Source organism: Chelonoidis abingdonii, chromosome 15 (assembly GCF_003597395.2).
Source record: "Chelonoidis abingdonii isolate Lonesome George chromosome 15, CheloAbing_2.0, whole genome shotgun sequence".
Classification (NCBI taxonomy): Eukaryota; Metazoa; Chordata; order Testudines; family Testudinidae; genus Chelonoidis; species Chelonoidis abingdonii.
The window spans coordinates 35,433,941-35,450,519 of NC_133783.1; the positions used below are offsets into that span (position 1 = coordinate 35,433,941).

Here is a 16,579-nt window from a genome sequence, read left to right on the forward strand (position 1 = left end):
AGGGTGATTTTTTTTATTATATTGCTTTCTTTAGTTGATATTATGTTTTTACTGCATTTGTTGTTGTGCAGTGCCCTGGGTGCACTACATAAATCTAACTATTATTAAAAAATTAAATTAATTGAACCTGTCAAAACTTTGTCAAAACTCTGAACTAGTGCTGTTAAACTGATTGATAACAAACTGATCCCAAATTGGAATCTGGTGATGGAGTGGAATGTTTTGTTGCTGCTTTGGAAGTGTCTGGTGATAAAGAAACTCTTTAAAATATTTATGAAGCTGCCCATGAGTGTTATGAATGTTCTTAGTACGGTTTTACATATTTTCTTTGCATAAAACAGTGGTACTGTAATGTTTATGGCTACATGATATAATACTGTTGACTTTAATGGACTGTCCCATTTATTAACAAAAGGCCTTGAGCATCAATAATAAGAAATCTGAAACACATTACATTGGTACATAAATGGAAACACAAGTTTCCTATTGGTTCAGCTAAGATACATGTATGATTATACTGTTTCTGTTTTGTTACCTCTTTCTTCATGTGCTTCAGTTTGTTTCCCTGACTAGTTTGCAATATTATATACTCAATGCACAGTGTGTAAGATACCACAGTTCCAGTTGCCATCTGCAGGATTGTATGAAAACAGGAGGCACAGTAAGTGCTACAGAGTTATGGAGCAGAAGAGATCTGAAGTCTATGGGTGTTTTGTTTGTGTAAGGCATGCAGGATCTCAGGTGTTGCGTCATCTCAGTAGCTGACCATGTGGGCACAAACGGCATCTCAAGGAATGGACAGATTCTGGTTATTGGCAGCCTCTTTATTTCACTTACTGCTGCTGGCTTTGTCAATGAAGTGTCGCTGATGTCCCCAGGAAATTTTGGAATTCTTTTTTTGTGTAAAGAGACAGTTCATCAGATACTTCATCTAAGGCTTGATCTGCAAGGTGCTGAGTGTCCTGAGCTCCCACACCCTGCCTCAGCAAACTACTTAAGCATTAAGGGTGAAATCTTGACTCGAAGTCAATGGGAGTTTTGCTATTGAATCTCATGGGGCCAGGATTTACTCAATTGTATGCTGAATCAGGGCCAATTGAATACAATGGGAGTTGAGGGCACTCAGCACCCTGTGGCATAAAGCCCATAACTTCTGTTTTTTATTTCCCTGTTTTGAAATATGAAGGACATGGACATGGAAACAGGCTCTCTTTTGCTTACAAATCCTACTATACCCATTACTTGTTCTATAATTGAATTTATAATCCCCCTGAAATCATGATCTCCACAGGACCTAAAGCTCCCAGCCTGTAACCAGTTATGCACATGATTAAAGGTAAACATGGACATGTTAGCAAGATATGGGGCCAAATTTTTGGTTTCACAGGAAGATTGTGACCTAGGTTGGGGAATAAACAAGAAGAGCGGATAAGCTTTTAAGAAACAAGAAGTCTGGTCCCTGATTCTCTTCTCTGTAGTTACTTATATTCATACAACAGGACTTACAAACACACACACAAGGAACAATCAAATATATTCTGATTTCTTCTCAACAAATACTTTTAAGTAGCCTAGAATATGAGCTCTCTGGGGCTGGAACTGTTCATTTGTTTACTTATCTATAAAGCACCTATCCCAATGGGACCCCAATTATGACTGGGGTCAGTAGACACTGTTTTAATACAAATTAATAATAAACAGAATGTATTACAGGAGCACTCAGTCAGTCTTTAAGGCTTGCAGTATAAATGTTCTATGACTAATATATGGGATGAATTCAGACCTGGTGTAAGCATGTGCACTTATACTGACGTCAGTGAAGTTAGATCCCACTTATACTTGACCTGCATTTGAGCCAACATATTTTTCACTTCTCTTTGTAAAGACAGGTGTCCACAGAAAACATATGCTGCATCAAACAAATTCAGTTTTTGTCCTATCATGTATCCATATCTTTGAAGCCTTGTCTTTCCACAAAACCTTGACAATCTAGAAGACTTGTGTCACCTTTATGCAGAGAAAGCAGCCACAGTCCACAAAAAGAATCAATCATAGGGTTGGAAGGGACTGCAAGGATATAGTCTAAAAACATAATGAGACATTAACTCATTTCCACCAGGTCCTGTCTCTGAACCTTGGAATCTTCTATTCCTACTATTATTACAACTCCTGCCATTTTATCATCTAATGATATTTGGTGTTTTTCTTGAGGCCCTAGCTCCATGTGAATACGAGAATCTCAGCTTTAAAAAAACCTAGTAAGTTTCTAGCCATGAGGGTTTAAGAGAAAAGCGTGAAAATGTGACCCCAGTGCATCTCAAAGGCAAATAAAAAGGCAATTTAAAAAATATATTATTTTAAAGCAATCACATGATTGTTGGAAGCTAGACCTGTGATTCTGAATACTTGTTTCTGGCAATACTTCCCTACTCCATGAGGAAGCTGCTTATTTCATAGTTTCCTGGTTACTATTGAGCTCTATGCTGGGTTCACCATTTAATAGAACCCTTCTCCAGCCTGCTCTTCTGGTAACTGGTCTTCAAATCTGGGAGCATTGGGCAGCTGCAGCCCTAGAATAGCCATTTTGTATCTGACTGATGCAGGCTGCACCTCGCACCCTTTCAGCTTGTAAGTACATTTAGATTTTATTCTTTCCCCCTTCTTCTTAAAGAGGGGGCACATCATCAAAGCCATGGTGAAAGCAGCCATGGTAAAATGGATTTGTCTCTATAAATTATAACTCTGAGATCCTTCTCTTGTTTTTGTTATGTGCTTTCATCTTTGAGACATTTGCTGCTGATGCACTGTGATGTTATTAAGTCTAACTGCTCTAAAGCTGTTACTGTGATATTTTTCTTTATAAAAGCTAGGGTTTTGATTCTGCTCCATGAGGGCAGCCTCCTCATTATATCAAGGTCCAGAGCTCTGCAGTTTGTACATACACCATGTTAAACCTGCTGCAAAGGTAATGTATGTCTTGAGTTACTGAAGGCTCTACCAAACTGACAAAAGAAGTGCCAGTCAAAGGTAAGAGATGTTTAGCCCTTCACTTGTGCTGTTGTGCCCATGTGTAGGCAATGAATATGTATAGATCCTATGTAACATCTGAAAATGAGATTTTCTGCAAGCTGAGGCAATACTTAATCACAACAGGGTGAGTGAAAGAAAAAGTGTAATGGTTAGCTTTGAATTTCCCTGCTTCATTCTCATGTGTATCACCAGGTCAAAGTGAGGGAGAGCTCTATTACACAACTCAGTCCATCTTCCCCACAAAGGGAGGACACTCCCTACGTAGCAGATACTAAAATAATACTTTCCAATCTTGAATTTATCCATCATGGTTGCTGTTACTTAAGCACAGTGTTCTGTGTGCTTCTATGTTTCCATTGTGTATGAGAGCTGCATCGATAGACTATATTGAGTTATTCTGTGTGGTGTTGTCCTATCATTGCAAATGCTTCCTGAAAACCTGGTAAATAACATTTTTTTAAAGTTCATTAATATATCTTGTGTACATCTTTCTTACACCTATAGTAAATGATTCATGGATTATCAATGAGAATGTCACATATATATGTTAATCCCATGTGAAAGATATGTTGTATTAAAAATTAGTTTGCATGCTTAATAGCTATTGTGCTAAAAGATGAGTCTGACTTTGGAAATAAAGGATGTCTTATTCATATAACCACGCATGAAGAAAAACCGGGCTTTAGCTACACGTACATTGTGATTATTTAATGATAATCATTCTGCAATTTACTGCCGGACTAAGAATTTTAGGTTAGGGTTTTAGTGTTATGGGTTTCTTTTAAAACTTCTTATTATGTATGGAATGTTCAGGATTGAGTTTTGAATATTATGGCTGATTAGTTGCATAAAGGTAGGAGTTCAAATTAAAATTAAATTGTAGGGGGTAGCCTGAACATAGGCCTAAAGAGAAAGGGGACACACAAACATGCCTGGGAGAATCAACCTCAATGAATACATTATATGTATATATTGTTCAAACTGATCAAGCAGATTACACTCTAGAATAATTTTGGGCTTGATTCTGCAGCCGCTTCCATTGATATTAATGACAATCCTGCATGTGGAGCAGCTCTGGAATAAAGCTGTTATTAGTATATGTCTATCCAGAAACAGACATTCCTACCCTCAAAGTGGTCATACAAAATGCTAGATATTCTGAGCTTTAAACAAGGTACAATTATATCAGCATCTATAACTTACTTTTTGAATTTGCTCATTATTCCAGTTTCATTTTTCTTGATATCATGTACCATCTTTTGAAGCTGCCTGTAAGATATTGGACAAAACATCATGAAAATCATATAGTGTGGCTGATAAGGCTATTTTTTTTTAAAGTATTACAATTATTTTCCTTTCAGTGTAATTGACACATCAAAAAGAGTTTGTTCACTATTAAGTATTTCACTTGCTACAATCACTTGTACATATGCACTATTTTTCCACCTTTCAACAGAACCCTTTGGCAAGCTCTACATTTGGGGAAAGAAAGATTATCCTTCTAGAGCAGAGGTGGGCAATCTATGGCCCGCGGGCCACATCCAGCCTGGACCCCGAGCTCCTGGCCCAGGAGGCTACCCCTGGCCTCTCCCCTGCTGTTCCCCCTCCCCTGCAACCTCAGCTTGCTTGCTGCGCCACTGGCACAATGCTCTGGGTGGTGGGGCTGTGAGCTCCTAGGGCAGTGCAGCTGCAGAGCCTGGCCTGACCCAGTGCTCCAGGGAGCGCAGTAAGGAGACAGGGAGCAGGGGGGGTTGGATAGAGGGTAGGGGAGTTTGGGGTGGTGGTCAGGGAGCAGAGGTGTGGATAGGGGTTGGGGTGGTCGGGGGAGGAACAGGGGGTTGTATGGGGGCAGGGGTTCTGGGGGGGCAGTCAGGAAGGGGAGGGATGGATGCGGCAGCAGTGGGCAGTCAGGGGTAGGGGTTCTGGGGCAGTCAGGGGACAGGGAGAAGGCGTGGTTAGATAGGGCAGGAGTCTGGGAGGGCATCAGGAATGAGAGAAGAGGTTGGATGGGGTGGCAGGGATCTGGGGGCGGTCAGAGGACAGGGAGCAGTGGTGTGTGGATGAGGCAGGGGTCCCAGAGGGGCCGTCAGGGAACAAGGGGCGTTGGATGGGGCAGGAGTCCCAGGTGGGGCAGATAGGAAGTGGGGGCTGGGCCACGACCCCCTCCCCAACTGGCCCTCCATACAATTTATGAAACCCAATGTGGCCCTCAGGCCAAAAAGTTTGCCCGCCCCTGCTCTAGAGCCCAAAGTTTGATGAAGTTTAAACAGCATTCTAAGTCCAAGCAAATGGCTGAAGCAAAAAAGCAATCAAGATGCATCACTACCTAGATTAAAGTGAGAAACCTGAATCTGTTTTGCAATGTTTTCAGCAAATGGATTGACAGTTTTCTATATGTATGGTGGGAATTCTCTCTGGTTTCTAATCTATATGAATCATCTAGATCAGTGCTTCTCAATCTCCTCCATACCAAGCTCCCTATGTTACAACAGAAAAACAATTTTCTTCCAACCCTGCCTCCTATCTCATCTAACAGTCCCCTTGTGTAGTCATGACTAGAGCTGGGCAAATAATTGATTTTTTTTTTTTCTGTCTGCAAGCAGTTTCTCCTCCCCGCCCCATTATTTTTATGTGACCCAAACTGAATCAGAAAATTCCTGACAAATGTAGGCAAATCAAAAAAGTCCAGTTCAGATAGAGGAGTAGGTGGGGGTTCCCCTTATTTAGCCCAGTGGTTAGGGCACTCATTCAGGATGTGGGATGCCCAGTTTCAATTCCCTCTTTTGTCTGATATGGAGCAGGAATCTGAACTTGGGTCTTCCACCTCCAAATAGAGCACCCTAACCACAGGGCTAGAGAGTATTCTAAGCCAGGTCTCTCTTCTTTTGAAGCTTTTTCATTTTGCATAAAATATTTGAATAGTCATTGGAGCAGGGACTTTAACTGGGTGACCCCCACCCAAAAGAGTGCGATAACCACCAGGCTACCGAGCCATTTTCACTTTCTCTCTCTGCTGCTTTGTCAGACAGAGGGGGGATCTGGACTGAATCCCCCACATGCTGGTTGAATGTCCAACTATGAGCTAAAAGATATAAATGGGGACCATCATCACCTCTTTCTCCTCCAGCTATTGTGAATGGTGCCACAGTCAAGAAAAAAAATTGCCAAAGCTATTTGTGAAATTCATGTCAAATGTTTCAGATTGACTCAAACTGCATTTTTGGAGAATAAAAGATTTGTTCAAAAATCTTCGCCCTACTCTAGTCATGACCGTTAGGCTGAGAGCCCATGATCTTCTAGATCAGGGGTAGGCAAGCTATGGCGCCAGGGCTGCCTGGGGGGGGGCAAGAGGGGCAATTTGCCCCAGGCCCCGGGCCCCACAGGGGCCCCCACAAGAGTTTTTGGGGGGTCCTGGAGCAGGGTCCTTCAATCGCTCCAAGGGCCCCAGAAAACTCTCACGGGGCCTGGGCCCCCAGAGCTTCTTCCGCTCCAGGTCGTCGTCGGCAATTTGGTGTGGGGGGGTCCTTCCACCCCAGGACCCGCCGCTGAAGTGCCCTGAAGACCTGCGGCAGGGGGTCCTTCTGGCACTTCGGCGGCAGGTCCCGGGGCAGGTCTTCGACGGCAATTCAGTGGCAGGGGGTCCTTCCGTCCGGGGATCTGCCGCCAAAGTGCTGGGTCTTCGGCGGCAGGGGGCTCCTGCCGCCGAAGACCCCAGGCCACCTGAATCCTCTGGGCGGCCCTATATGGCACGCATGTCGAAGGCGGCATGTGAGCTCATTTTCAGAGGCACTCACAATGGCTGGATCCTGGCCACTGGTCCAGGGGGCACTGCATTTTAATTTAATTTTAAATGAAGTTTCTTGAACATTTTAAAAACCTTACTTACTTTACATACAACAATAGTTTAGTTATATATTATAGACCTTCTAAAAACCTTAAAACATATTACTGGCACCAAAACCTTAAATTAAAGTGAATAAATGAAAATTCGGCACACCACTTCTGAAAGGTTGCTGACCTCTGTTCTAGACTATGGTTACATGATCTGATATTTAGGGCTAAAGCCAATTTATCTGAATATCAGTTAGTGCCATTGGCTTCAGGAGGAATACTCTTGTGAGTAAGGTAATTTGAGAACCACTTAAATGAAATAAAGCTGAGTTCTTAACAAAAAAGAAAATGATTTAGGTACTCAAGGTGACTCCAATGACACAAAGTAACCTCTTTGTAAACATACTCATTTATTCCTAATACAAACTTCTACAGAGAGACCATTTTATTTAGTTTTCTTTGTTTTCTCCTCAGGATACTCTGAGAAAAATTGCATTATACTAGATAAAATCTTCAGATCAAATCATGACTAACAGGAAGAATAAATGTGATTTTAAAAAATGGTCTTTTTGAAAGCCTGCCTACAATCATTAGAAGTTATCTCATTCCATATGTTATTTTCACTTTGTTATATTTCTAAAGGAGGAGAAGTCCATTAGGAAGTTGTTGGAGGGTTTGCCTACATAGACCAGTAAAATCCTCAAGATACAACTGTATGTTTTTAGAATCTTAATAATCTGAAAGTCTTGCACAGAAATATTGAAAGGGCAGGGTGATAGGTGAGACTTGCCAAAACAAAACGTAACTTCCAGCTTATCCTCAGTAATTTTGAGTGTCTCTTTAAACTAATTAAAATCATTTTCAAAGGAAATTGGAGTTATTTGAGAATCAATAAAACCAAATTGGAAAATAACGTAATTTGCCTAGCAGGTGTGTAAATACATATGTGTGGGCCTGAAATCAATGGCTCAGGCTCTGAGTTTATGTGTGTAATTAGCATGTGCATTGTGTAGTGGTTAGAGGACAGGACTTAGATTTATTGAGTTTTCTCCCAAGCTCTGCTATTGATTAGAAGTGATTTTCTCAAATGAGTGACAGATAATTTTTCGGTGCTTTCATTTTCTTATCTGTGAAATGAGAATACTTCTACTTATGGTACTTGTTTAACAGGAGTGTTCAGAGGCTTAACTGAATAATATTGTTTAAGCACTTTGGGATTCTTGGATGGAAAACACTATAAAAGAGCATGTTTTATTTGTATGTTAACAAGGCTTTCTTGATAACTAAACAGAGACATGCATCCGACGAAGTGCGTATTCACCCACGAAAGCTCATGCTCCCATACGTCTGTTAGTCTATAAGGTGCCACAGGACTCTTTGCTGCTTAAAACAGAGACCCTAAGCTTCTTTCCACTGAAGTCAGTAGGAACTGTTAGGTCTTCAGCACTTTGGAAATTAGGCTACGTGTTTAGGATTTTAAATATGGCCGTAGATGGCTAACGTAGGCATACTTTCCACCATGCATCTAAGACAGGATAGTGGTTTAGATGGACTTGAGGTCTGATCCAGCATGGCAATTCCTATGTTCCTAAATCTTTGCCTTAATTGATATTCTTACTTCTGTTTAGATCCTAATCCATACTGGCTTTTTAGGTTTTCATTTGAACAGGAAATCCGTGGAATAACCCTCCTGCCATCTAATCACATTTAAAACATAATAATATAAATTATAGGTGTTAAAACAGCAACCCATCAGAGAAACTAGTAATGGGTGAACCTCAAAAGTTTGGATTCTTATCTGAATAAATCAGTGCATTTGGATTTACAAAAGTAGGCTCCACGTCTCACAAGAACAGACTCTTTTGTGAGGCTTTGATAAATTCAGCTTCTGGTCAGGGTTGAAATACCATAAATAGCCATTTTTGTAGAGTTTTGGCATTTCTGCTTCCAGTGCCAGCTGGAATCTGTCAGCCCAGATCCTCAAAGGTATTTAGGTGCCTCGCTCTCATTGAAATTAGTGGGAGTTAGATACCTAAATATCCTTGAGGAATCTGGGCTGATGTGTCTGTAAATGGCGACGAAGTGGGTATTCACCCACGAAAGCTCACGCTCCAAAACGTCTGTTAGTCTATAAGGTGCCACAGGATTCTCTGCTGCTTTTGTAAATGAAAAGTAATAGGGAATACGAATAATCAGAAGAGAATTAAATGGCTTAGTTAGTGTGCAACAGAAGCTTGCGTTCTATCCAAACAGGCTTGCCAGCCTTAATCAGAATTGTGGTTGGGCATCAGGTATTTTTGTTCCCAACATTTATTGTTGTTTGGAGATGGACCCAAATCCCAGATGAAAACATCCCAAACCTTGTTGCTGAGTTCTAGAACATTACACATGGATCCACTTGTGAATCTTTGTGATGGTAAAACTATGGCTTTATTTTGAAAAGCTGTTCATTTTTTATATGAAACACTTCCTTTGACTATGAACAAAATTTCTTAAAATATCATCTCCTAGGTGTGGTTGCTTTTTATGTGATAATTGTTGTTGTGAAAGCAGCAAAGAGTCCTGTGGCACCTTATAGACTAACAGACGTATTGGAGCATGAGCTTTCGTGGGTGAATACCCACTTTGTCAGATGCATCCGACGAAGTGGGTATTCACCCACGAAAGCTCATGCTCCAATACGTCTGTTAGTCTATAAGGTGCCACAGGGCTCTTTGCTGCTTTTACAGATCCAGACTAACATGGCTACCCCTCTGATACTTATTGTTGTGAAGTGACTAAAGTTGATCACTGTGATATTGTATTTGTACTGACTGATACTGAAATGAGCATTTTTTGCTATTTATTTCCTGCTCAATTAAAGAACCAAAGGGGAATTTAATTAATTACAAATTATAGTAGAAATAAGTGGATTACATTTATTTTAGAAGATAACTGAATGTGATGCCACTAGTGAAATCTGTTATTCTTGCTATGCAGATGAACTTCAGCCAGTGAAACAGTGCCTTAAAAAATTTCATTTTTTTTTTAATTTAAGAATTTCATATAATTGGTTTTTACAGAATTCACACATGGTTTTTCTTCATCCTCATCTCAGTTTGAAGCCATGGTTTTCATTCTCTAAGTACTATTTTATTAGAGTTAAGTTTTTCTGAGGTATAGTTTTCAAGGGTGTTCAGTTCTTAGCAATGTTTGTGTTTCTGTTAACTGAAGTTCTCATACAGTGCACATCACCACAGTATCTGAGCACATTCGCTCTACCTGATTGGTTAATGCACTTACAAAGGGAGGTTATGAAAGTGCTCTGTTTGCTTTAGGTACATAACTTCAGTCTCCTGTTTCACAGAGCTGGGCGTAATTTTTTGGGCAAAACATATTGCAACAAAAAATTGGAGATTTGGTGACCACGAAAATATTTCATGAATTTAAATAGGTTTCATTTAATTGTTTGTGACCCTTCTTGCCTCCTCCCCCTGATCCCTGCTCAGGCCCTGGCCTGGCTCCAGCCCTTCACTCAAGGCCCCACACCACCTCTTCGTGCCCGCTCCACCCCTGCCCCTCCTCTTCCCTGCCTCTTTCTTTCTGCACCCTGCCCTGAGTGCGCCACATCCCTGTTCCTCCCCCGCTCAGCACTTCCTGCTTGCTGCTGAACAGCTGTTCCACAGCATGCAGGAGGCACTGGGAGGGAGGAGGAGGAGTTTATCAGCAGGGCTGGTGGCCCTGGACATGACTTATGGACCCCCTGGAGTACCTTCACAGACCCCCCAGGGTCTGCAGACCCCAGTTTGAGAACTGCTGCCCTAGTCCCTTATTAATCACACTCACTGATTGCTTTCTTTGAGAATACTGCATGTGTGTTTTAATACCTACTGTATACATCAGGATAGCTAACGTTATACGGGACAGTGATCACAGTCAACTATACATTGCACTGCAATTAGCTAAAGTTTCATTAAAAGGCTAGACTTGGAGCTATGGTCTAAAGAATTCTGAGGCAGAGGATGAGACCAGCTAGTGATGGTGAAATCAAGTTGAGTAATAGGTTTGCTGTGCTGATGAATGAGGAGGAGAAACAGGTAGGATATGGGGTGGTGAGGAAGAAAAGAAGGGAAACCAGTCCCTGCAGAAGTGAGAAAGAGATGATGTAGATAGCCAGGGACCAGAGCCCAAGGAAAGATAATTATGATGTACAGGGGACTGAGAGAAACAACTTAAGATGGATTCATACCAACACTAGAAAGAGACTAGTCTATATGACTGGGGACTCCATACTCAGAAGACTCAACAGGCCTATCATGAGACCAGATCCAGAGAACAGAAGAGTGTGCTGTCTGCCAGGAGCAAGTATCTGAGATGTGGATGCGAAGCTGAAAAGGATCCAGATGGGAGTGGGGAAAAACACAGTGATTGTGCTGCATGATGGGATGAATGACACTGCTAGATTTCCACTGGTATGGGTCAGGACAACAACGCTTGGCTGGGTAAGATGCTTAAAGAAGTGGAAGCTCAGGTGATCTTAGGTGGAATACTTCCAGACCCTAGAAATGGAGAGCGAAGACATGACAAGATAATGAAGATCAACAGATTGCTTGAAGATTGGTGTTCTGAGGAAGGTTTTGGTATGATGAACTATTGGGAGGTGTTCACAGAAAGAAGACCCATCTTGACTGATGAGCCCCTGGGGCATTTACACAAGTATCTTCCAGGTTTCTCCCCTCATATCTTAGTTTAAAGCCATTCTTATCAGCTATGCCAGTCTTCATGCCAGAAGGTAATTTCCACACTTGGCTTCAATATACAGGAGGAGGAAAATCAGCTAAATGAAGATCCAGGAAGGGATAAATAAACACCAGTAGGTCAGTGTACAGACAGCAGGGAGAAAGAAAGTACAAATATTGACTGGCGTAGTAGTAAAGTAGGTGATAAAGTTAGGGAAGGGACTATAACTAATCCAACTAGAAAACTGGGAGAAGTCTGAGGAAAACAACTGAGATGCTTGCACATGAATGCAAGGACTCTGGGCAATGAAATGGAGGTACTGGAACTGCTGGTACAGGAGGTTAAACTGGATATTATTATAGGGCAATGGTTTTCAATCTGTGGACCTCTGGGGCTCCACAGACTATGTTTAAGATTTCCAAAGGGGTCTGCAACTCTATTTGAAATATTTTAGGAGTCCACAAATGAAATCCACTGTAATAGGGTTTTCAGGAACATGGAGGAATAGCACTCAGTATTGAAATACAAGTACAGTTTAGGGGAGAGAGAAATAAAGGTTGTGGGGTAACATTGTACATCAGTGATGTCATGAAAGAAATAAGTGATAGTATGGAAAAAAGAATTTGGGGGGCTAAAATCACTTTGGGGAAGGACTGTAAGACAAGTGTTATTGGGAAAGTATTAGGGGTCTGTTATAGACCCCCAAGCAACTCTTACATGGATAGAGATGTCTTTGTTATTATTAGAAAGAGAAATACTATTGGGAATTGTGTTATAATGGAAGACTAACTGCCCAGATACAGATTGGAGAATAAATGCTACTAATAATGGTAGGGCATAATCATTCCTGGGTGTGATAGATGATTGTTTTCTTCATCAAAGAGTCTCTCAACCACCAAGAGGAGATGCAATGCAAAAACTAGTTACAATTTTGCATCCAAATAAGGGGGGAAATTGTAGAGAAAGGTTTCAGGCCCAGTTGGATGAATAATCACTCCAAAAAGGTTATTAGAAGTAAGCAGAGAAATTACAGGGAATGGAAAACGGGAAACCTCAGCAAAGAAAGCTGCCACTTAGAAGTCAGAAAAAGTAGGAATAAATGAGAATTGTTAAAAATCAAGCTGAATTAATATTTTTGCCGAGAAGAGAATAAGGAAGGATGAGATTAGGCCGCTATACAGTGTGGTTAGGAAGGACATTAAAAATAATAGAGGTATGGCCCAAAAACTAAATGCATACTTTGCCTTGGTTTTCAATAAGGATGATGTTATGGAACATGGGGCAGAAGGCAGGACAGCTGATTGAAATGACTGTATAGAAATGGAAACTACCATATCTAAAATAGAAGAAAAACTTAGAAGTTAATGCACTTAAAAGGGGAGGACCAGATAATTTGCATCACAGAATATTGAAAGAACTGGCATCTGAGATTGCTGGTCCAGTAGCAAGGATTTTTAATAAATCCATCTAGTCAGGGGTGGTACCATATGACCGGAGAATAGCTGACTTCTTCTTCGAGTGCTTGCTCATATCCATTCCAGTTAGGTGCGCGTGTGCCACGTGCATGTTCGTTGGAAGATTTTTACCCTAGCAACACTTGGTGGGTCGGCAGGGCGCCCCCTGGAGTGGCGCCGCTATGGTGCCGGATATATACCCCTGCCGACCCAGCCGCCCTTCAGTTCCTTCTTACTGCCCATGTCGGTCGTTGGAACAAATCCAACAATTTTAGCTGACCTCCGCTTCCTAGCTACTCGTAGTTCTTGTGTATATAGTTATATAGTTATAATCCTTTTATATATATATTTATATATACTTATGCGTTTTTTCTTTACTAGCATAGTTAGTTTATAATAGTTAGCGGGGTTCGGGGAGTAGCCCCTTCCCCGCAACCGGTGCCGGAGCCCATGCCCGGCTCACCGGTTCTTAGACCGTGCTTGGCCGACCTCAGGCCATTGCTGACAGGAGATCCACACGACTCCTGTTTACGGTGCCTCGGGGGATCGCATTTCACAGCTAAGTGCCCCATTTGCAAGGCGTTTAAGCTGAGAACAAAATGGAGTGGCACTTTCATTTCTCCTCCACCTTCTGCACCGAGCGCTGGCTACTCGGCGGACAGAAGCGCCTCCTCGGCACCGGACCCCACCGGCACTGGCCGTTACCAGCACCGAAGTCGACTCGGCACCGCTCCCTCTCTCTGAGGTTGAGGAAGCCCACGACTCCTCCTGCCAGTGCCCAACAGCTCCCCGGCACGCGCCGTGGTTGAGCTCCCTGCTCCTGCTGCTTCTGTGCCAACTGCACCGCAGCCAGAGAGCTCGTTTAAGTCAGATCACCGGCACCGACACAACTGCAGAGGCACTGAGGACGCCGGCACCATCGATCCCGGTCCACAAGGGCTGTCGAATCCAGTGCCTGCCGCTCCCCGGCATGCACCGTGGTTGAGCCTCTGCTCCTGCTGCTTCCGTGCCAACGGCACTGCAGCCAGAGAGCTCATCTAAGTCGGGATTGCCCGGCACCGACACCTGCCACGGCACTGACAACGTTCAGCACCGTCATCCTGGTCCCACAAGGGCCGTCGAATCCAGTGCCTGACTGCTCCCGGCGCACGCCGTGGTCGAGCTCCCTGCTCCTATTGCTCCCGTGCGAACGGCCACCGCAGACAGAGAGCCTGTCTAAGCCGGATCGCCCAGCCGGCACTGACACCTGCTGAGGCACTGGCGACTTCAGGCACCGTCGATCCCGGTCCCAGAAGGCCGTCGAATCCCGGTGCCTGACAGCTCCCCGGTACGCACTGTGGTCGAGCTTACTGTTCCCTCCACGCCTGAGACACATTCCAACGGCGAGGGATCTCATTGCCATGACAGAGTAGATGCTGCCTGAACCCCCGGCACCGCCGGTGCGGGTAATACAGTCTCTTGGCAAGCCTCCTTGATACGACCATCCTCTGTCAGCGCAGCAGAGCGGCACCGTTCATGATCACGGTCCCCGCAGACGCGCTCCAAGTCCCGTCGGCGCTCCCCTGCTTCCCGACGCCACTTACAGTCCGATGCTGTTCTCCTCGGCACCGGTCGGCACTCGCCGCACAGGTCGGTGTCCCGCACTTCACCGACCCGATAATCTCGCACCGTTCTGGCTCCCAGCACCGCTACAGGCACTGTGACTCCGTAGCCGCTCCCAACCTCGAGATCTCGGTCGACCTCCCGGCACCGCTCTGGTCGCACAGGTCCGGATCTCGTTCCAGGTACCGGTGCGCCTTCCAGTACCGGTCCCAGGTGCCGAGTTGGCAAGGTCTGGTAGAGTCAGAGACTCTGCCATGGTTTTCAGCACCTCCATGGCCATTCCGGACACGCATCAGTGTCTTCCCACGCGGACAGCTCTTATGCTCAGGACCGCGATTCTGGTGTGCCCACCAACAACCTGAGAGCCATCAGGACCTCCTATGGAAGGTATTCGGTAGCACTCAATGCGTGGACCTCCAGGGCAGGACAGGGTCCCGGAGGTAGGGGACCCGGTATGGGACATTCTATCGCGGCGGTTGCCCCACTAGAGGGCCCTACCCGTTTATTCGGACCATCCAGGCGAATGCCGATACTCTATGGAGGGTACGACTACTTGTCTGTCCATCCTCCTCCCTGCTCACTAGTCATTCAGTTGGTTAAGAAAAGGGAATGGCATGGCCAACAGGCACCAGCCCCGAAATCGAAGGGGGCTAGGCGAATGACCCTACTCAGCCGCAAGGTGTATTCTGCAAGGGCCTTATAGCCCTGCGTGGCAAATCAATAAGCCCTGCTTAGCCCCTATAATCATAACGCCTGGATAATGGTGAATAAAGTTATGGAGCTTCTCCATCAAGACTCCCGCCAAGAGTTCACTGCCCTCTTGGAGGAAGGGAAAAGGCGGCCAGAGCTTCTCTCCAGGCCTCGTTACCACGAGGAGCATCTCATGGCTTCAGATTTCAAACCTCCGCCTTTCACGATTTGTTGGTTACCCTTTGCGGTGAAATCAACCCCAGGCTGCAAAGCCTGGAGGGCAACAGGGTCCTAATGCGCTCTCTCTCGGCGTGCATACGCGACGACCTACTGGCAGGCCTTTCCGTCCCCAGCCACACCGCCACACTCTGTGCCTAGCCACAGATAGGACTTTGGCAGACAGCGCGGCTGAGGTGGTCGCAGACGACCGTCAGGACCCCTAGAGGGCCAAGATCGAGGTCCCCTCGCAATCACGACCGGGGACCAAAGACGAACTTTCGAAGGTGCGCCCGAGGGCGGCATACCGGTTACAAGCGGGATCCACTCCTACTTCCTCTTGGCGTGGTCCCAGTTAACTTCAGTTCGCTGTTCCCTACACACATGGTGGAGTATGGGTACCACCTCCACTTTTGTTCCAACCCTGTCCCTCTTCAGGGACGCCTCTCGGGCGCAATTCCTCTTACAAGAGGTGCAGACGCCGATGGACGAAGGGGCAATTACTCCCTTATTCCCTAATCCCCGACTCGTATGGAGGTCTCAGACTATCCTAGACCTACGAGGACTCACCAGTTTATGATAAGGTTGAAGTTCCGCATGGTATCCCTGGGAACCATTATCCTGTCCTTAGATCCTGGAGGCTGGTATGCCGCCTCAATATGAAGGACGCATACTTTCACATTGCCATCTTCCCTCCACACAGGAGATACCTCCGCTTTCTAGCCAGCCGTTGGTACTTCCAGTTTACGGTCCTGCTGTTTGGCCTTTCTACAGCCCCAGAGGCATTAACCAAGTGTGTGGCCGTAATTGCCACCCACCTCCGCCGACGTCGGATACGTGTTTTCCGCATCTGGATGATTGGCTTATCTGTGGAGACTGCAAGACACAAGTCACTCAGCGTGTGGGCATCGTCAGGGACCTATTCACATGTCTAGGCCTGATGATCACTATGGAAACATCCACTCTGGTTCCCATGCAGAGGTTAGACTTCCTAGGGGCTATCCTGGACTCCGAGCTAGCTGGATCCTGCTTACCAC

The 16,579-nt window shown here is 44.6% G+C and overlaps 1 protein-coding gene across 2 annotated transcripts in view; it reads right to left on the reverse strand.

The window, feature by feature from the left end:
• Nucleotides 1-16,579, reverse strand: part of BLNK (B cell linker) — a 162,962-nt gene that overhangs the window by 39,910 nt on the left and 106,473 nt on the right. For both annotated transcript variants that reach the window (XM_032770260.2, XM_032770258.2), the window contains one exon: nucleotides 4,234-4,299. In XM_032770260.2, coding sequence (XP_032626151.1) covers nucleotides 4,234-4,299 — 66 coding nt within the window. The remainder of the gene's footprint in view (nucleotides 1-4,233; nucleotides 4,300-16,579) is intronic.